The sequence below is a fragment of the Urocampus carinirostris genome, chromosome 8, assembly GCF_059441175.1.
Source record: "Urocampus carinirostris isolate Australia breed hairy pipefish chromosome 8, RoL_Ucar_1.0, whole genome shotgun sequence".
NCBI classification, from domain to species: Eukaryota; Metazoa; Chordata; class Actinopteri; order Syngnathiformes; family Syngnathidae; genus Urocampus; species Urocampus carinirostris.
The window spans coordinates 24,990,740-25,012,164 of record NC_142356.1 but is presented as its reverse complement, the minus strand read 5'-3'; the positions used below and the strand labels follow the sequence as shown (position 1 = coordinate 25,012,164).

Genomic DNA, 21,425 nt, shown 5'->3' with positions numbered 1-21,425 from the left:
ACATCTTTTCTTCAGCTTCTTCCTGCTTCTTGTGTTTGGACTGCAGGTGCCAAATGGGTCCATTTTGCACAGATAACCCGTGTAAAAACAATGGCAAGTGCATCGACAGTCTGGATGGGCCGGTGTGCGAGTGTGAAGTTGGTTTCCACGGAGACAGGTTTGTAAACCGTGTCATCCCAAAAATTTTAGAACCCATTTGTTTGAATCAGAAATCTGATTTAAACAATCCATATAAGCTGTTTAAATACCTCAAAGAGCTTGATAATCCTTCATTATTTGAGGAGCACGATGACTAATTTGATAAACGATAACATCCTTCTTTTTCAAGTCGAATTATCAAAAACTGTATATATAAATATTTCTGTTTTGTATATACAAATTTGGTATAGTACCCACTATACACTGCAGAAAAATGTGATTATTTTCGGGAGGACAAGCACAGACACGCGGGCTGAATGGCAAGATTTTATGTGGGGCAAAGTTAATCAACAAAATGGGAGGAGGGGTAAAAACAAGAAGGGGGGAGGAAACGAGAAACTAAATACAGTGTCCAGAAAAACTCACGGCTGATAAAGGTCAAGAAGTCCAGAGTCAAACAACAGGGATCAGGGGGTTAAGACCATACGCAAGGCAGGACTATAAAATAATCAGCAGCTTCTGCTGTTGGCACAGTCAATGAATACTGGGTTCCTGGATAGAGTCAGGTGCAGGCGATAAAAAACAGGTGTGGCCTCTCACAGTACACTGGTGTGCCCCAGCTCATTTGTTGAAAAACACTGAGATAGGACAAACATCTGATGCTTGTCATCAAGTGACTGACAGGTTCCTCTGCCGCAGGTGCCTGAGCGATGTGGACGAGTGCTCCAGGAGTCCGTGCTCCAACGGGGGCCAGTGCCAGAACACCTACGGCTCTTACAAGTGCAACTGCTCGCAGGGCTTCGGCGGCCCCACGTGCGACCTCGCCGCAGAAGTCCGCAACGATTTTGTGTCCACCTCTTGGAATATCGGCTTGGAGGAGGTGGTGGGCATCGTAGTCTTTGTCTCCAGCATCTTCATCCTTGTGCTCTTCTTTGTCCTCCTGCGCAAGAAAGCCTGCCGCTCCAAGTCCAAAACGGACGAAGACGACAAGCGAGGCGGTTCGGGTGTGCCGCACTCCTTTCTCCAGAGGCCGTACTTCGACGTCAAGTTCAACAAGAACCTCTATTCGGACATCCCGCCTCAGGTGCCCGTGCGGCCCATTTCATACACACCCAGCATCCCTAGCGACTCTCGCAACAACCTGGACCGCAACTCTTTTGAGGGCTCGGCCATTCCGGAGCATCCCGAGTTTAGCACCTTCAACCCTGACGCCGTGCACGGCCATCGCAAGACAGTAGCCGTGTGCAGCGTGGCGCCCAATCTGCCACCGCCCCCGCCGTCAAATTCTGTGTCGGACAGCGACTCTATCCAGAAGCCGAGCTGGGATTATGACTACGACGGTGAGTTTTAGCACAGTTAATATTTTTTAGAGGAATATAATTTTTGCTCTGAACATTTTCCTATTTTTAGATATAATTGAATGTATTTAAAAAAACATGAATAAAAATCATCATTAATTTTTAAATGATTGAACCAAAAATCACCTGCTGGGTATCTCAACAAATTTCCGAATTGGTTCGATATTGGTTCGATATTGGTTAAACTTCTATCTATCTATCTACCTTGGTCATATCCCTCAAGAGGGGTGACCGACAGCAAGACACACACATACAATAACAAATAAAATAAAAGGGAAATAAATTGCATAAAAAAACACACAAACAAATTTGGACTAACTTAATGATCTAGAAAGAAATTGTATTTATTTGAAATTAAATGTTTAGAAATAATTGAATTAAAAAGCACCTGCTAGGTATCTACTCATTTCTGAATTACTTAAATATTGATTTGATTCAATTATTATAAAAAAAATTGCACAGAGCATTTTCCCATTTTTTAAAACATTATATTATTCTTATTTATTTGAATTAAAAATAAATAGTAATTTATTCAAAGATAGTTACATCAAGAATCACCTGTATACTAGTGCTAGGACCTTAACTAATTTCAGAATTGAATTCCAAATCAAAAAAATATTGAAGGATAATTGGCCAGATTATGAGTTTCATTTAGTAAGAAAATATTTTTCTTGCAATTTAATATTTAAAATAAATATGTTTTTTCAAAGAATAGCCTTTAAATTAATGTGATTATTGTTTTTGCACTCGTTTTCAGTTGCACTCCAGCATACACACTGTCCCTCTAACTCATTCAGTGTCATAACGTTTAAATACGTTTTCAGAAGCATTGTCCCCAAGTTCCAAAATGTAAAAATAACTTTTCTTTTTTATTTTCTAAAAAAAATAAATAAAAAATAACGGGGCTGGCACTGGGGAAAAATACCGAACCTCTTGGAATGATTTCAGTATCATCATGAAATGACAGAAGTGACTTTGATTAAATCTTTGTAAACACTTTGAGGGAGCCCCCGCTTTTTAGTGTTGCTTCCTGTATCCAGCGATGGAGAGTGTGTAGGCAGGCCCCGCAGTCGGCGTAGTAAAGCAGCGTGGTGAGAGTAGCTAAAGTATGGATAGGTACAGACAGTTAACACTTAAACACCTTATTTCTTTCTAAAAAAAGATGACAAAGTCCTTTGTCTTGGCAGAGAGGGAAGACGTTTCGTGCAGGCCAAGGGAACGCAATCAGCAAAGTGTCTAAACGTATAGTCAATGCCTCAGTTCAGTGTTCTTGCAATAACAAAAAAGAAAACGTACCTGAGTGAAATTCTGTTTGAAATGCAGCCTTCTATAAAAACAAGTTTTTGGAAATGAGTGTTTTCAAGAAACCTAGCAATGTTTAACTGTTGTTCACTGAACAATGGTAAAAGCATAACATAGTATAACATACTTTTTTACGAATGAAAGATGAAGGCCTTTCTTTTAATTTGTCCGATGCCTATATATACCTGTATAACTACAGAACTACCGTTTCTCGAGGCTTTCAAAATTGAGTCGAAATGGCAAAAACTGTCGGACTTACCATTCGAGAGAAACGTCTGGCATTGAATGAGTGAAATGTCTCCTAAATAATTTTACAATAATTGTCTTTAAATAATAAGTATTTTATACTGTATTTGAACGTGAGACTTATTTGACTCTGCAGCTAAAGTTGTGGACTTGGACTGCGTGACCAAGAAGCCGGTGGAGGAAAGCGCTTGCCACCCTTTCAACACCAGGGGGAGCATGTCAGAAGTCCAGTCGCTCAGCTCCTTCCAGTCCGAGTCCTGTGATGACAACGGTACGCTACCTTCTATATTTTTAAGCGCTCATAATCAAATTTGCATTTCCAAATATCTCATTTGTCTTCTATTCTGCTAACTTGCTTTCTGGACTCTCCAATAACGACGGCCTCCCGAGTCACAATGTTGTTTTTTTCCCCTCACTCTTTTCTTTCTATTGCTGCGGGGCTCAGCTCCCATTTGGATCAAATCCGTTCACAGGTCCAGGACTCGCTTTTAGAATTTAAAAAAAAAAAGAAAAAGGGAAAAAAGGCTTGTAAGTTATACCGCTGTTGGTATTTTACTGGGATAAGAATAATACAATTGCATGATTTCTATCGAATTCCCCTATTTGCATTTCCGTGTGTTTGATGTCGTAGATATTATTTTAAGCATGCCCTTTTTTTGTTTTGTGTTAAAGCAAACCTTAAGGAACGTATCGCAATGGTACTGAGTCTTCAGTCTTCCCATCCTTTTATTTATGTCCCAATACAAGACTCCTAATAAAAAAAAATCGACCTTTTAATTGTCTTCCATAATTGAACCTTATTAGTATTGATTGGAGGTAGCACGGCGGCGCAGTGGTTCTGAGGGCATGAGATCGAACCTTCTGTGTGGAGTTTGTATGTTCTCCCTGTGCTTTTGTGGGTTTCCTCCGGGTCCTCCGGTTTCCTCCCACATTCCAAAAACATGCATGTCAGGTTAATTGGCTGGTCCAAATTGTCCCAAGGTCTGAATGAGCGAGCGAGTTGTCTGTCCCTGTGTGCCCTGCGACTGAGAGGCAACCAGTTCAGAGTGTCCCCTGCCCAATGCCCAAAGATAGCTGGGATGGGCTCCAGCACCCCCGCAACCCTACTGAGGATAAGCGGTGCAGATAATGGATGGATGGATGGTATTAATTGGCAATAATTGCATCATGCCGGTACTCATTTGCAGTACCTAGCATCTGTTCAGCATCATAAAGAGAATATTTTGTTGAATTTAGCACCTTATTAAACTACCAATAAGTCAAATTGAACGATATTTTGTTTATCCTATTACAGTTCACAAACTTAATTTTTTTTAAGATAATTTAATAATGGTTAGCTTCAGTTATTGATTAGCATTCTGTTCATTATTGTTGTACTCATTAGCAGTAGTGTGCAACCGCTTAGGAGCTTGATAAGAGCCATATGCTTAATTTACAAATATAATCAAGAAAGGGGTTGCGTTGTGTTTGAAAGAACTTGAATTTTTGATTGGAGTCTTGTATGTTTGCCATCAGCCCACATGTCGTTGCTTATCCTCCAAATTAAAAATGAGTCTTAAAGTGACAGTGTTTATTATTTGCGGCTCATAGTTGTAAAAAAAAAAACTTCATTCATTGTAAAATGGTATCGATTTAAGAAATAAGCAAACATACAGGGAGTATCTTGAGAAATTTGTATTTATTTGACATCACATGAAGCTCACCTACAGGGAGCTGACATCGTTGTCCGCAATGTTGCTGCTACGGGGTACTTGAAAAAACCTTGTTAAAGGCCGTGTAAAAGAAAATTATAGAGAAAACAGACGGTGTGGTCACTGTCACTGTAGTTTGTGCTCTTTCTTGTACTACGCATCGAAGCAACATCTAGTTGTCAAATTATACACACTGTCTCTTTAAAATCAAATTCACTGATCATTCGTCACTGGTTTCCTTTCACTCTCCCTCTCATGGGACATGATGCATTTAAATATCCGGGGGTTTTCATTGAATAATACGTGTATGGCTGGTAACCAATAGTACCTAGTCCCTTGTACTTTGTCACTCTTATGATGGAATCCTCAATTTTACCCCAAATGAATGGTTTCTTTCAATTTGTCTTTGAAAACTAACACCCAGAAAAAAATAATTCCACAAAACTTTATAAAATTACATTTTAAAAAAAACAAAGGTATCGACAAATACATTTCAACTAGCGTGAAGAAAATGAAACTGTCTCGACAATAGTTTTTGTATTTAAAGTAAATTGCAGTGTTCCAAAACACTAAGAATATTCCATAGTTTACAGGGTTCGTACAGGTGCCTGAAATCCTTGAACAAGCTTTAATTTTAATGTTGTGGTTTCAAGGTTAGGAAAAGGCTTAAATTTTGGGTGCAGTGCTTGAAAATGCTTGAAATTGTTTCCATGGCCCTGCTTCCTGGCAGTCTCACTTGAAAGACCACGCTTTTAAATGAAGAATTGTTTTTTTAAAGTGCCTAAAAATGATGTTATTTTGATCAGCGCTAGAATTCTTCTTTTGAAGGAAATGGAAAAATGGTAAAATTGCGCTGAAAGTGCTTAAAGTGCGCTGGAATTTGGCCATGGAAAAGGTGTACGAACCCTTAGTTTACTGCGCTAGTGCTTAGCAAGTTACAAAATACACATTAAATATCATAAAACTACAAAAATCTGAATTTCTGTATTGACAATGTTGGTTGTTCGTTGGTTATTCATCGTGTATTAGTGCCCTCTGCTGGACACTTGCTATAATAGTAGGTTTGTTATGCGGTTTCTTTTTGTTTAAGAACAACTTTTGACTTAAAATGTATGCCCTTGAACGCTACAACGTAAACATTTCCAAAATCTGACAATTCCTTTTATACGTTCTGAAATATGATTATACATGGGAACCTCAGAAAACTACATTAGCAGAAACAAAATCTGAAACTAAAGTCTTTTATTGGGTCATGTCCACCCCAAAAGTCTCATTGTTTGATCCCAACATCTTGTGTTAGCATTAGCATCCCTCCATATGTTGGTTGTTATTATTTCTGAACATCTTTATGCTAATGCTGGATCATTTCTCCTCTCGCAAGCCTCCATAGTGACTGTCATCCACTTTGTCAACTCTGTGCTTGACACGGTGGAAGGAGAAGGTACCGTCATACTCTTCGCTATTGGTGTTGTGTGGCTAGCAGAGTCGCCATTTTCTTAGCTAGCTTGCTAACAACTCCGCTCAAATAAACCCGTAGCAATTTTTAGGAAAATGGCAACCCTGTCAAATTAGCCTTCACCATGCTTTGTCACCATCACCAAAACCCAAGTCCCGCTGTGTTGTTAGCTTGGTTAGCATTCTTAGCCGTTTTTAACGTGTTTTCTCTGTTTTTCTTCCTCTTCTTCATGGATTCTTTTTAAAGAGTCTTTTTTGGCTCGTGAGCTCAAGAACACAAAAGGTGACTTTTTCTTTGGTGTTTTGTGGGCGTGACGCTGCTAACCACTAACGTGATGCTAACTAGCAAAGTTTGTGATGCTTTCGATGTGCTGGTGTGAAAACCCAAGTGTGCCGTTGATATTTTTTGCATGGTTTGGTGGTATAAGGAATCAGCTTTGGTAACAATTGTTTTTTTTGTGGTTTTAAAAGTACAGTTCAGTTCACTACTAAATTGTTTTAAATTGTTATACCTTTGTTATGATCCTAATTGTGTTTTGTATACAGGATGTTATAAAGTGTAAAACGTACACTAATTAGTGGTTTTTTAAGTTAATTTAACGGAAAAAAGAGAATTTCATATTTTGCAAGTATGTATTTATATATTAACCATTTTTATTTTAGATATGTGATCCTTGGCTTGAGCTAGATGATTAGAATACAAGAGTCACAAATGTAGCAGTTTTCCCATGAGTTGTAGCTCCAGGTCATCCGTTTAATGGGTATATGATTTGGCGTTGGTGAGATACAGGCTCAACCGAGATAGCTTTCCAGGTTTGTTAGTTGTCGCAGCCTAGCCGTAGCAGTAGGCTGGACCGACATAACCTCTATTGCTTTCTCTCCCGACGCGGCCTCAGTCTCTTTCCGGACTAGAAAACAATCCACGGAGCACCCAATGGTGATCAGTATGTTTTTGCACACTTCTGATTTACTAAGAGTTCCAATTTGATTGATGATATTTTTTTTTCAATGTAAGAAGACGCTAAAGTATTAGTTGTCGCCGTGCTTCCCAGTTTTTTGTTTAAGGTCAGCCCATTGATTTTTGCGCCCCTCGCTGCTCTTTGACTGACAGCGTACACCAGCCTATCACAGTTGCACACACAGATGGTCACACCCACCCAACACACACACACAAACAGTTCTCGGCGATCTGCCCGTGATAGCATTTGCTGTGTGTTTGCTGCAGGACACAATTTTCGATGAAAATCGGCGAAGTATACAAACCGAAAACGTAACTTGTGATACAGCGAGGGATTACTGTAAAACCTTTGAAGGAACTGCTCAGCTGTTTTCTATTTGGAAAACCTGTCTTCTCCGTATTCAGGACCAACAAATACGCTGAGGAACAAAGCAGTATGAACGATTGGCTTTAAAAAAAAAAATACAAACTGAACTGTACAAATAATAGAATTATCTGGACAGTATAAATGTGTTTTTTGTCACCAGATACCAAAATCCCCTTATTACTGTTATACTTAAGCATTATGTGGTGTTGTTGCATGCTTTTCACTTTTAACCATTGACAAAAGTACATGGTGTTTCAAAAGTCTTGGTCACATTTTGTCATTGAATATCGCAAAAACTATCAAGTATATAAACAACGTCTGATAAATTCGGAAAGCTTGTGTGACCTCAATTTTTACATGGAATGATCAAAGACTTTCAATGTAAACAACCATTGGTCACACGACACACTTAAAGCCAATACTCAAACTCTTGCCAAATGCGTCCCGGCATTGCTTTATCAATGGTTGCAACAGTTTATTATTCAGCTCATCCACATCTCTTGGGATAGGGGGCGGATAGACCAATCGTCTCACAAATCCCCACAAAAAAGAGATGTTCTGTGTGAAATCTCGGTGGCCAGGGCATTGGATCGTGATCATTATGTCCAGACGGTCCAATCCATCTGCCTGGCAGGTTTGTGTTCATAAAAGGTCTAACCCTGAAGCTCCAGTGTGGTGACCCCTATCTTGTTGGAAAATGAAGTCACTGGGCTTTTTCTCACCCAATTTATTCATTGAACATTTTCCAGCATGTTGAGGTACTTCTCACCATATACTGTATGTTTTATCCCAACTTTCTTGGGATAGTACAAAACAGTAAAGCGCGAATAACAAGCAATTGCAACCATTGACATTGCAATTTTGAGCCACATTTGAATGAATGAATGAAAACTTTATTCGAACATCAAAATGAAAAACAAAACAAAACAATAACTAAACAACAAAATAACATTACATAGTATGTTCGAAAGGGTTAGTAAGAAACAAATGCTTATATTACCTACCCCTTCATTTCCCCACCAACTGTACCAATGATATAACAACAAATGTAATGATATTAATAATAACAGTTTTGATATAAGAATAGCAACAATAACACAAAGTTAACTAGACTCACTATTCCCAATCTCCCGCACCACTCATACCCCATCCTCCTCATCTCTGTATTCCGCCAGGAATGTTCCTTTGTATCTAAACCTGAACAAGTGAATAGTTGGACATTGTTTGATCTTGGTTTGTAAATTGTTCCCAAGCTTGACTCCACACACAGACACACACATACTTTTCCTGGTGGTTCTCACCTTTGGGATTATGAATTCACTACAGCCCCTTAAGTTATAATTTCCCTCTTTCTGAATGAATAATTTACGGATGTTTTCTGGCACTATGTTTTTGCTGACCTTAAATAGCAGATGTGCAGTGAAAACATTTTACTAAATCATCTAATTTTAATAATTTGGACTGCAGGAATAAAATATTTGTATGATCTTGATATCCTACCCTGTGTATGGTTTGGCAAGAATTTGAGTATCGGCTTGTGTGTTGTGTGTCCAATGGTGCTGACCATGAACGTGTTTGAACATTCCATGTAGAATTTGAGTCTATCAGGCGTGTTTTTATATCCTTAACAGTTTCGGAGATGTTCAATGTCAAAATATGCCCGAGACTTTGTGAACACCCCCATATTATCATCAGAACGCTAACTGGAGTGATTTCTCCCCATCTAGGATACCACTGGGACACATCCGACTGGATGCCGAGCGTCCAGCTCCCGGGAATCAAGGAGTTCCCGCAGTACGAGCTGGTGGAGTCACCCCCTGCCGCGTTGTACAGCGACCCCAGCGCCATGGACACAGACTACTACCCGGGCGGTTACGACATAGAAAGCGACTTCCCGCCGCCGCCCGACGACTTCCCGTCCGGCGACGAGCTGCCGCCTCCGCCGCCACCGGAATACGGCGACACCCTGCGCTCTTCAGCCACCGAGGGTATCCGCCGCCGCCCCGCGCTGCCGGAACTCTATCGCCTGGGCCAGTTTTTGGGCCCCCGGTGCGACGGCGAACCCGCTCCGCCGTCTTCCACGGCGGCCACCGCCGGCTTGCCGCCCGGTAGGGACTTCGACGACATGTCGATGTCGCTGTACGCCTCTACCGCCTCCTGCTCGGACATGTCGGCGTGCTGCGAGGAGTCCGAGGCCATGATCAGCGACTACGAGAGCGGCGACGAAAGCCATTTCGATCGGCTTTCCATCCCGCCGTTGGGCTCCCAGCAGCACACTGAAGTCTGACACTGGATCCCCACAAAAAGTGCCTGAAGTCGCCCCGCCAGCCCACTTTTTTTTTTAGATTTTTTTTTGTTTTTACGCCTGGTACGATTTGCAACCACAAATGGACTGAAGTATACTTGTTGATCCACGCCACATTTCCGTCTTTGAGGATTTCCAAAATGCTGTTGTTGTGAAACTGAAGTTTTTTTTCCGACGTGCTTGCCAACCCTCCTTATTTCTCCTTTCTTGGTGTTGCAGAAAATATACACACCGATTCGGACCACTTATGACCTCGTAAAAACTCATATTTCCCATTAGTTTTGATTGGTGAGATTACTTTCTGACCGTTTGAGAACCACCACAAATAAATTATAACTTTCTTTTCAAATTGATAATAAAATGAAAAATACTTTGAGGGACACAAAATACAGAATAATGTCAATAACAGCAGTACATAAACATCGCCACCTAAAAAACATTCATTTAAAAAAAACGCATCAAATAGTCAGCAGCCACTAGAGGGCAGCAGTCATAACCAGTGGTAATTTAACCCTCTTCGATAAGGACTACCAACTCTCTGAGGTAGTGTTAAAAGTTGACTCTTTATTACTGAGTACCTCAAGAAAATAGTGTTTTTACTGTTCTGTATTACTGATTACCTTAAAATAACAGTAAATAACATTAAACAACACTGTAAATAACAGTCAACAAAACTGTTATTTTAAGGTAATCAGTAATAAAGATGAAAAATGAACTCTTTATAACTGATTACTTATAAATATCAGTGGTATGGTAAGGTACTGTGTACCTCAAAATAATTGTGTTATTTACTGCTATTGATTAATGAGAACCATACCATTTTGTTTATTGTTATTTACTAGTATTTTAAGCTATCAGTAATAAAGAGTAGGCATTTACTTTTTATTACGGATCCATAAAGAGTAAGCGTTTACTTTTTATTACTGAGTACCTCAAAATAAAAGTGCTGTTTACTGTTCTTTATGAATACCTCAAAATTACAGTGTTAGTACTCTGTAGTAAAGGGTAAACGGTTAATAACAGTAACACTGTTATTTTTAAGTGTTCAGTAATAAAGAGTAGAGTTTTAACTATGACTTAAGGGTGTTAAATTAATACTGATAATTTTACATTTTACTGGTTTTCAACTTGCCGTTACCAAACCTGGTATTGGCACTGATACCTATACTGGTATCAAAACTCCTGTTGATTTTTGACAAAACTGAATATTAGGTTCAGAAGAGATGGTTACCATACTTAAGTTCATTTTTTTATTCCACCATAAAGAAGCTCTTTTTACCACACAATTGTGCTTAGCTTGATGCTAACTAGTACACCCTGGCAACAAATTTCAAATTGACCCATGAATCCTAATTCTACATTTGACTTTTTATATTATTTACAAAAATCGAAGAAGCTGAAAGTTCACAATTCTATGACGAGTCATGTTTCAAGTATTGTTTACATTTTTTTATAATTGATTTATCCCCGCGACCCTACTGAGGATAAGCGGTGCAGATGAATGGATAATTGATTTATAATTGGTCACCTAATGACTCCCAACGACAGGTGTTGCGATTCATCAGTAGGGTAGAACTACCGCCCACTATATCCTTGGAGGTGTCTAAAAGGGGCGGAGCGAGGGGGCTGGGAATCCCCTCCTCTGTATCAATCTCCCAAAAAGAGTCAAGGATGAGTGTGTTCTTGACTCAGGTATATACATAAATTCATACGTACATTTGGGCAATGATAGCTCATCAGTCAATGACAGTTTGCATCACATGGACCGACTTTAGCTAAAATGTTGATTCAGTTTTCTCCACCATCTTAATCCCCCCCCAGTATTTTCTCACTATTTTGACCCAACTTCGTAACCAATGCAGCCACATGTTTTTTTTTTTTCTAAGGAGGGAAACTGGCAAAGCTGAGTTGCGCTAGTATCACCATATCGCGAGGGAAACAAGAAAACATCCCGTACACAATGAAAAAAAAATATAAAGAGAACGTCACAAACCATTTCTATAAATACGTTTTCTACAAGTGGCGATTTACAGTGTAAATGTCAATGTACAGTTTTGATTTCAGAGTAGGTTTTGTAGATATTCTGTGCTTTTATTTTGAAAAAAACGTTGTGACATGATCGGCCTTACTGTGCTAGCGTTCACAAAAAATGTTAGTCATTTAAAATAAAGACGAACTCTTTAGTGAACCATCGCATTATTCATGTGTTTCTTTTTTTAATTGTTTGAACACGGTGGCGTTCGTTTATGTTTCCATGGAAATGGGAGCCGATGGTATTTATGGTCGTGACGGATACCGCCTGTCTTGTGTATGTGTGTGTTTGTGTGCGAGCGTGTACGTGAGCATCACGTCGGTTTGTTTCAAGGTTTTGATTGAATTACTGCTACCAGTTCATGCTTTCCTACTGGCAATAAATTATTCCTAAAAATATGTTTTGCTGTCTGCGTCTTTTAAAGTTAATATTGAGTTGTACGAAAATAGTATTACGATTCAACATAGATATTAAGTAAGATAATTGTCATGATTACTGATGTGACTCAGCTGTGCCCTCTCATTTGACGCCCCCGCCGCGGGTTCTGATTGGCTCCCTGTCACTATTTGAACTCAGTCCTGTCAATCCCCTGTTGTCAGTCCGTCTGCGAACCTCAGTGTATACTAGGCAAGCCTTTTTCGACCCTGACTCCCACCTGTCCCGTGTTTGCTCCTGTTTTGATCCTGACCATGTCTGCTCTCCCGTCCTGAGATACGACCTGTTTTTGATCCCGACTACGTCTGCTCTCCCGTCCCGGCTTACGACCTGTTTCTGCCCCCGACCACGTTTTAGCTCTCTGTCCCGGCTATCGACCTTTTTTTCCATCCTTGACACCACCATCGCTCGCTATGGAAGATCCTCTTCCGTGTTTGGATCACAATTCGAGTACGAGAGTGACCTGCTTTCCGCGCTTAGCGAACACTGAATCGTGGGCGCAGCCCTTCCTATTTCCTTTGATAAAACTTGTGAGGAACGTAATGCAATTGGGTCCGGTTTCCGGTTGAAAGTAAAAGAGGCTTGCCTAGTATACATTGAGGCTTGCAGACGGACTGACAACAGCGGATTGACAGGACTGAGTTCAAATAGTGACAGGGAGCCAATCAAAATCCGCGGCGGGTGGCGCCAAATGAGCGGGCACAGCTGAGTCACATCAGTAATCATGACAATAATAAATATAATTATTTTAAAAAGAACTGATCATTTGGAGGAGCTGCTGCCATCAATCATTTCAAACTACTTAAAGCTGCATATCGTAGGTCACAAAAGTGAGTACATCCCTCACATTTTTGCAGAGATTGCTCCCTCATATCTTTTCAGATTTAATTTTCCACCTTTCGCTCTGAAAAAGCCGGTCTACTAGTGATCCCAAGAGCCAAGAAGAGATCTGCAGGTTTGAGAGCGTTCTCCATTCGGGCCCTGGTGCTGTGGAATGCTCTTCCCCCTGAGAGTCAACCTGCAACCTCAGTGGAGTGTTTAAATCTAAGCTTGAAACGCACTTCTACTCCATAGCATATGAATAACCTATATTTCATGTTGACAATATGTATATTATTTGCCCTCATGTAGGTTTTAGATGAGGGGATGGTGTCATAATAGTCTGTATTTTGCAATAGTTTTTGATCTGTGCAGCCGTTTGAGACTCTGTGATTAAGGGCTATACAAATAAACATGACTTGACTAGAACATTACTGAAGAAATGTCACTTTGACACAATGAAAGGTAGTGTGTGTAAATTTTATATCGCAGTGTAATTTTATTTTTCCTTGAAAAAAAAAAATATTGCCATTAGTTGCTAACCCCCTGGTAACAAAAGTGAGTACACCCTTAAGTAAAAGTTCCTGAAGTTCAATATTTAGTGTGGCCGCCATGATTTTGCAGAACCACTTTAATCCTCCTGGCCATGGATCTCGCCAGAGGCTCACAAATGACCACTTAAAGGCTCTTCCATTCCTCCATGACAGCATGACTGAGCTGGGGGATATTCAAGATCTTGTGCTTCTCCAGCTTCTACTTGAGGATGCCCCACAGATGTTCTATTGGATTTAGATCTGGAGACATGCTTGACCAGTCCATCCCCTTTACCCCTAGCCTCCTTAGAAAAGCCTTGGTCGTCTTAGAAGCGTATTTAGAGTCATTGTCTGGCTGGAATATTGCTCTGTGACCCAGTGGGAAAGCTTTCATAAATGCTACGGTGAAACCCCTTCTGGAGAGCTTTGAGGTTGTAGTTTTGCATTTACACCACTAGAGAGCGGCACAAGACAGGTCTAAAATTGTACAGTAATTATTGGGAAGCGGTGTGCAAACTTTTTGTACTGGTTTCAGAATTTCTCAGAATGACTGAGTCAATAGAAAAACTATTGACAGAATCGATTTCAAATATCTGCCGATATAGAGTCTGGATCACGCCATGAAATTGGTTTTGAAGCAGTAAGAAATAAGTCAACATGATATAATGTGTCTATTTACAAGCATTCAATTTGATAAAATGTTTAAAAAGTTAAAAAGCAGATTAACCTTTTTTTGATCAATATATTGCAATTAACCATTCAAGTATTTTAATCAAACCCTCTTTTTTCATTTCCCATGCCTTTTTTGCAAGTTCTGAATGATTTTTTTGTAAGATTTTCCTCTCAATTTAAGTTTTTTTTCTGAATGGCCGTAATATCCATACGGTTTGTAACACACTAGTCGTTTTTTCCCCTCTGGGGAAATGGAAGCAAAAATCAACATTTCCTGGATTAATGTGGATTTTTAGCGCTTGAATTTTGGTTAGTATTTGTTAGGTTTCTGGATCTGTATTTGGTTGATAATTAAAAACTTGAATTATACCAGTGAAGTGCAAGGTTTGTGTCTGACAAGGCGCAGTAAGATTTACAAATAACTAAACCTAACATCTAATTCATCATTGAATTGGGGGAGTGAGATACAGTGGTACCTCTACTTATAAATGCTTCAACATACAAAAGCTTCAGCTTACAAAGTACTTGAAAATCAAAAGATAATCGAAAGGTATTAAAACACACATCACCATGCAGGAATAGTTCGGAGATGACAAGGAGGAGAATGCAGCCATCATCCCATCAGCCCGAATTAAGGAAATTTTGGCAAAATTTCATAAAGTTTTAGAATCTGTGGAAAGCAATCACTCAAAAAAAGTGTTAACAGGTTAGGCTATCTGTCATTATGATGACGTCTTCCTCGCGCACTTCCGACGGATTGTCAAAAGCCGGCAAAAGCAGACATCATTGGATCAGTTTTTCCAGAAGCTGAGGCAAAAATATCTGCTGAGGACCAGTAAACAAAGAGGCCAGTTAATACGAAGATTAATATTTTCATAGTTTATTCGTTGTTTTCTAAATTATGTGCCTCTTGTTTTATTTTTATTGTGCATTAATCCAATTTAGTTTTTTTCTTCTATTTGTTTTATTTGTTCACGTTCAGGGATCCCTTAACGACCAGGGCTGTAGGGCCAGCATGCCCATGGACCTTTCCTAAACTGTTCACCCTGAGTAACACTGTATTGTAATCCATTTTTTTTATTCTATCTATATAGCTACCCTGGTCATATCCCTACAGAGGGGTGACCGACAGCAAGACAAACACATACAAAAACAGAGAAATTTAAAAAAGGGAAAAAGTAGCAAAAAACTCACACAAAAATGTTTGGACCATGGCCAACCAAAATGCCCAAACAAGTTAAGCACCTCGGCACCCAAGTTGGTCACGCTTTCGTCCCTCCAGGTGATACGGGACACGAGAAAGCAGCCATGTCACTCAGGTCAGGGTGACACAACACACTCTTCTGTTCAACAGCAGAACCCGACAGATTTCACCGTGGCCTATCCCTTAGAACACGTCCAAACATCCCACTATCCTTTTACAACGCCTCACCACTCATTCCTATCACCAACAAGAGCTCTAGCTTCCACTATATTTACACCTCTTTCCTCCAGTGCACTCATAACACCAATCGTCCATGTCAATCGCGGCCTTCCTCTTGGTCTCCTTCCATTTACTTCTGCTCTGTAGATCCTCTTCAACATTCGCTTTTCATCCATCCTCTCCATGTGTCCAAACCAACCGAGTACTCTCTTATCAACACGCTTGCTCAGTTCCACTACTACTCCAGTTCTGTCTCTCACAATTTCATTTCTCAATCCATCCAATCTTGTCACTCCTAACATACTCCTCAAACACTTCATCTCAAAAACATTTCATTTTTATTCGAATAATGCTACTAGGAAAAACATTTCCAAATCTGAAAATTCGTTTTATCCATTCTGAAATACGATTCTCAATTTCTGGCAACTCTGTTGTCGTGTTTAACCTTGATTTAAGTGGTGCAAATTTAGCCTCTTTTCAACGTTTCGAAAGGGGAACCAATTAAAGACATCTTTTGGATGGAACCTTGTTGTATTTTTAGCATATTTTCATCCATTTTTATTGCGGCGATAGACGCTATTTTGAAGCACTTTTAAGGGAGTCTGCTTCCATTTAAGTATGTATGGTAATTTGTAACTTGACAGTAAGTTTCAGTGTAACGCGCTACTTTTGGGTATCAGTAATCTGTGAGGTACCGCAATCACTTTATAAATGAAGAAACTCGAAACGGTTGATAATTACTTCTTTTTTTCAGTACCGGTGATATGTGAAGACGACCCCCGCATGTTGTTTAGTCTGCTGGAATTTTCATGAAAGAGAAGGAAAAAAATTGAATGAAGAAAGCGCGATGGGTGAAATGATGAATGGCAGAGCGCCATGAATGAAAACCGGCGCTGTAGTTCCAGCGCTCTGTCTCCTGGTGGAAGTGTTCGACGACCCCATGAAAAGCCCCTCGCCACTGACGCCTGCCCCCCTTTCACCAACCTGGCGTGTGGAAGTTGTCACACACAACACGCGCGGACTCCGGAGAGGAAACACGAGGGGATGGTGCGCGGGGAAGGAAGCGCACGTCAACTCGCCGTCACTCAAGCCGGGAAAGGGCGAGCCAGGAGGCGGCGGAGGATGAGGACCGGAGCCGCGCCAGGCGACCGAGTGCCGGCGTCGGCAGCGGCGCCCCGCCGATAGTCTTCCCCGCTTGGGCTCACTGACTTTGCGGACAATCTCAAGTTGTCAAGTCCTCCCTGTACAATGGTCACAAATGGGTCTGAGCTGAACAGCACCGCGCCGGACCCCGAAGACGACGACACCGCCGCCGTTCTCGAGCGCCCGCCGTGGGTCACCACAACTTTGGGCTGCTTTCTCATTTTCACCATCGTGGTGGACATTTTGGGCAACCTGCTGGTTATCTTCTCCGTCTATCGGAACAAAAAGCTCCGGAACGCAGGTGGGTCAAATTCCGGAGCACCGAGCGCGCGTTTCGGGACCCGGAGGTCGAACTTTGGTGTTTTTGAATGAAAAACTACATTGACATGCTTTATTTGACACTGCGGTGATTAAAAGAATATTTTAGGATTTTGGGAATAGTTTTGTTCAGTTACCAAAAATGTGTTTTTGTTTAATCCAACTCCCGAAAGTGTTATTTAAAGGGGGTGATTTACGAAACTGTGGCTCAACATTTGGTGTCTTGTTAATGAATGAAAAATGACATTTTCTTCAGTTTCATGTCTCCGTCGTGATTTGAGGTCGAATTAGGAAGATTTTTGTTTCGTTATTGGATTTCTTTTTTTGTTTTTAATTCAACTATCTAGTACAGTGTTTCCCAATGGGGGAACAATTTAGGGTCCCGCAGCTCGAACTCTGCTGTCTTGTTTATGAATGAAAAACTACATTTCCTTCCTTTTTATCCTTTACTAGGCTCTGTCTTGATTTGAGGTTGAATTGGGAGTATTTTTGTTTCGTTACTGGAAATGGGTTTTTATTTAATCCAATTTATTAGTGAGTTAAGTGATTCTGAAAGGGGGACTTAGGGAACCGGAGCCTCAACATTTGCTGTCTTGTCCATGAATGAAAAACATTTTCTTTATTTTCATGCCTCAGTTGACACTCTCGTGATTTAAGGTTAAATGTTTGTTTCGTTATTGCAAATGGCCTTTTGATTAATTCGACTAACTATTTGTAAAGTGTTTCTCAATGGGGTAACAATTTAGAAACCCGGAGCTCAAACCTTGGTGTCTTGTTTATGAATGAAAAATTACATTTCCTTCATTTTTATCCTTTACTCGGCACTGTCTTGATTTGAGGTCGCATTGGGAATGTTTTTGTTTAGTTACTGGAAATGTCTTTTTATTTAGTTCAACTAACTGAGTAAAGTGCATCTCAAAGAGGAACCTAGTAGAACCAGAGCTTGAACCTTGGTGTCTTGTTTATAAATGAAAAACTACATTTTCTTCATGTTTTAATGATTTGAGGTCAAATAAGAAATCTGTAGTGCGCAGCCCCACGGTGCAGAGGTCCAGAGTTCTATTCCTGCTACCACAGCCTCCCGGTGCGGAGTTTGCATGTTATCCCAGTGCCTTTGTGGGTTTCATCCGGGTGCTACAGTCTCTTCCCACATTCCAAAGAAATGCATGCCAGGCTGATTGGCCATTCAGAATGATTCCTAGGTGTGAATGAGCAAGTAAATTGTCTGTTTCTGTGTGCCCGGCAACTGGCTGGCAACCAGTTCAGGATCTCCTCTTGGTTTCTCCCTTGTTTCGTCACTGGAAATGGGGTTTCTGTTTAATCCAACTATCAAGTACTGCAGGAGTGGTCAACCCGGTCCTCGAGAGCCCCATGTCCTGCCTGTTTTTGGAGTTTCTCCGCTCCTGGATCCTCATCAATCTCCCACACAGCTTGCTAACAAGCTGAAAATTTGCATCACCTGAGTTGGAAGAGAGAAACCTCTAAATCATACAGAACGGCTCTCATGGACAGGGTTGACCACCCCTGAAGTATAAAGTTTCTCAATGGGTGAACAATCTGGGTACCCGGGGCCAGAACTTTGGCGTCTTCTTTATAAATGAAAAACTACATTTTCTTTATTTTGATGCTTATTGGACACTGTCTTGATATGAGGTTCAATAAGGAATATTTTTATTTCAATACTGGAAGTTAAGTGTTTAACAAAGGGGGAACAAACTCGAATTTTGGCAACCTGAATGAAAAACTTTTTTTAATTTAAACTTTATTTTACACCGTTTTGATTGGAGATTGAATTACCAATATTTTTCTTGCGTTACTGAAAATATGTTTTTGTTTAATCCAACTAACTAGTGAATTAGGTGTTTCTCAAAGGAGGAACACTTTAGAGAACCGGAGCTCACACTGTAGTGTCTTGTTCATGAATAAAAAACTACATCTGCTTCATTTTTATGCTTTACTTGACACTGTCGCGATTTGAGCTCGAAATAGGAATATTTTTGTCCAGTTACTCAAAATGTGTTATTATTTAATTCAAGTAATTAGCTAGTAGTGTGTTTCTCAATGGGGACACATGCACTCCTGGGGTAGTCAGGAGACTCCCAGGGTACTCAAGATTTTAAATTAACTTAATCCTTCTGTTGTCTTCGGGTCAAAATCAGCCAACACTGGTTTGTTGAAAACTCAAAGAAAAAAACCCTGAAAAAAAATATATATTTTAAAAAGCTAATTTGCTTTTGGGTAGGGCGCTTGCCCCGTGAATAGGATATCGCTGGTTCGAACCTCGGCCGAGTCCTACCCAAGACTTACAATATTGTAACCCATCCTGCATGGCTTTCGGCATTGGGGGTTAGAATTGGGTGGTTTGGTCACCTAATAACACCTAAGTGCAGGTGTTGTGACACATCAGTTGGCTAGAACCATTGTAGCATCATTTATTCTTAACAGTTGAACAGATGTTTATGGGAGCTAACCCCTGATTAATCGGGGAGACGGTGAGGAAAAATAATATATAATATATATAAGATGCCAAGATTTGGTGATGCTTTCTACTGGCTTAGCAGAATAATTAAGGGCTGGCTGTATATAGTGTTGTGCCATGTTCTTACGGGTGCTTAAAATCTTAAAAAATACTTGGCTTTTAATGATGTCTTTTCAGGGATTGAAAACTGCCTGAATTTTGGGTTAAGTGCTTGAAGTTGTTGCCATGTTTCTCAACACGTTTTCTTAAAAATGACAATGACGCCGCTCCCTGTAGGCTTCGCTTTGCCATTGCATTTCTTCTTCCCTCTTGATTAACTGAAGCTGGCATTAGTTTGTACAACGTTTTCCTAGGAAGAGTGATCGCCCCAACTAGGTCGTGCTAGATCTAAACAGGGCACTCTGAAATGTGTATTGGTCCAAGGATTATGTTTCAATTATGGACAATTATAGGGAACCAGGCAAAAAAATGAGGTAGCACTTTCAAGCAGTAAATTGTAAAAGGAAGAACCTCCTGCAACTGAAAATATGAGATATATCTTACATTATTACCAAACACCTAGGTGGGAAAAGATTGTCTCAAAAACCAATATATTTGCAATTTACTCAAAATCATAGGTCTTGATAAATGCACACTATAGACTAAAGATTGCATATATAAGTCGCAGAATTATTTGTGCCTCTGCAAAATTCGTGATTATTACAGAATCTTTATTTTAATAGTACTGGAGAATTTGGAAAACTAGCTCCAAAAGTCCTTAAATAGTGCTTTAAATTAGGCCATTAAAAAGTTGTTTAATCACTGTACCAGACATTGCACGGCACTGAAAAATCCATTGTATCAATACTCTCAAAAGATTGCTACATGGTGGCCACTCAAAAAGTATTGCAAAGTATCACGATGCATAAAAGAAAAGCACAAACAATAAACCCGATTATGTGCAGGGAATGGTCTGACTGGGATCAGAAGTCAGATTTTTTGACCAATCTGATTGATTCGTTACACGACCAGTGACAGACGAAGAACCCCGTGGGGTGTGTAAACAATCCGATTGGAATAGGCAAATTAGGAGCCACCTCATTCAATAGATTTCTAGATTTATATTTTGACTGAAAATTATTTCATTGATGTCACTCACCACAGTCAATCAAGTACCGTCTTTTTATCTTCCTCACTCCAAAAGTGTGCTGCAACCCGTCTTTTTACAAATTGTGCTCGCCAAAGGCTTGCTGCTAGTTGCCAGAATCACGGACTTACACTATATATGTATGAATACAACGTTGGCATATTAGTAGTGAGGACAAAAAATTCAGTGGAAATGCCCAGGAGAAATCAATTACTGTATAGTAGAGTGCAAGTCACAGTTTTTTTCATAGTTTGGCTGGGGATGTGACCTCGACTCTGTTGCGACTCATATCTAAAATGACTTTGTATTTAATTTATTTTGGAAATTTAATAGATCAGTTAAGCACAGAGCATTTGCACCTTGAATGTAATGTACTTTTGAGAAAGTTGAAAATATTTACTTTGACAAAATGACTCTGATTCTTACCAATCGGCACACCAACGTTCAGAAGACAAGACATTTTTTGCCAAAGTAAATATCTTGTGATTTTTATACAAGGTGCAAATGCTCTGTTTTTTTTACTATTCTAATACATTCTCCAAAAATGAGCTACATAGGTCATTTTAGTAACCTTGGCACTAGGGCTGCAACTAAACATTATTTTAATTTCAAGTTGATCTGATTA

At 40.0% G+C, this 21,425-nt stretch overlaps 2 protein-coding genes across 2 annotated transcripts in view; both read left to right on the top strand.

Annotated features, from left to right (window-relative positions):
* The window catches only part of fat1a (FAT atypical cadherin 1a), a 120,838-nt gene extending 108,588 nt beyond the window's left edge, over positions 1-12,250 (top strand). Inside the window, exons 26-31 of the mRNA XM_088342086.1 lie at positions 47-157; positions 838-1,478; positions 3,181-3,315; positions 6,117-6,176; positions 6,438-6,473; positions 9,243-12,250. Of these exons, the coding sequence (XP_088198212.1) occupies positions 47-157; positions 838-1,478; positions 3,181-3,315; positions 6,117-6,176; positions 6,438-6,473; positions 9,243-9,802 (1,543 nt within the window). The 3' untranslated portion in view covers positions 9,803-12,250. The remainder of the gene's footprint in view (positions 1-46; positions 158-837; positions 1,479-3,180; positions 3,316-6,116; positions 6,177-6,437; positions 6,474-9,242) is intronic.
* A 4,334-nt stretch (positions 12,251-16,584) lies between these two features.
* Positions 16,585-21,425, top strand: part of mtnr1aa (melatonin receptor 1A a) — an 87,413-nt gene continuing 82,572 nt past the window's right edge. Inside the window, exon 1 of the mRNA XM_088342085.1 lies at positions 16,585-17,178. Within this exon, the coding sequence (XP_088198211.1) occupies positions 16,983-17,178 (196 nt within the window). The 5' untranslated portion in view covers positions 16,585-16,982. The remainder of the gene's footprint in view (positions 17,179-21,425) is intronic.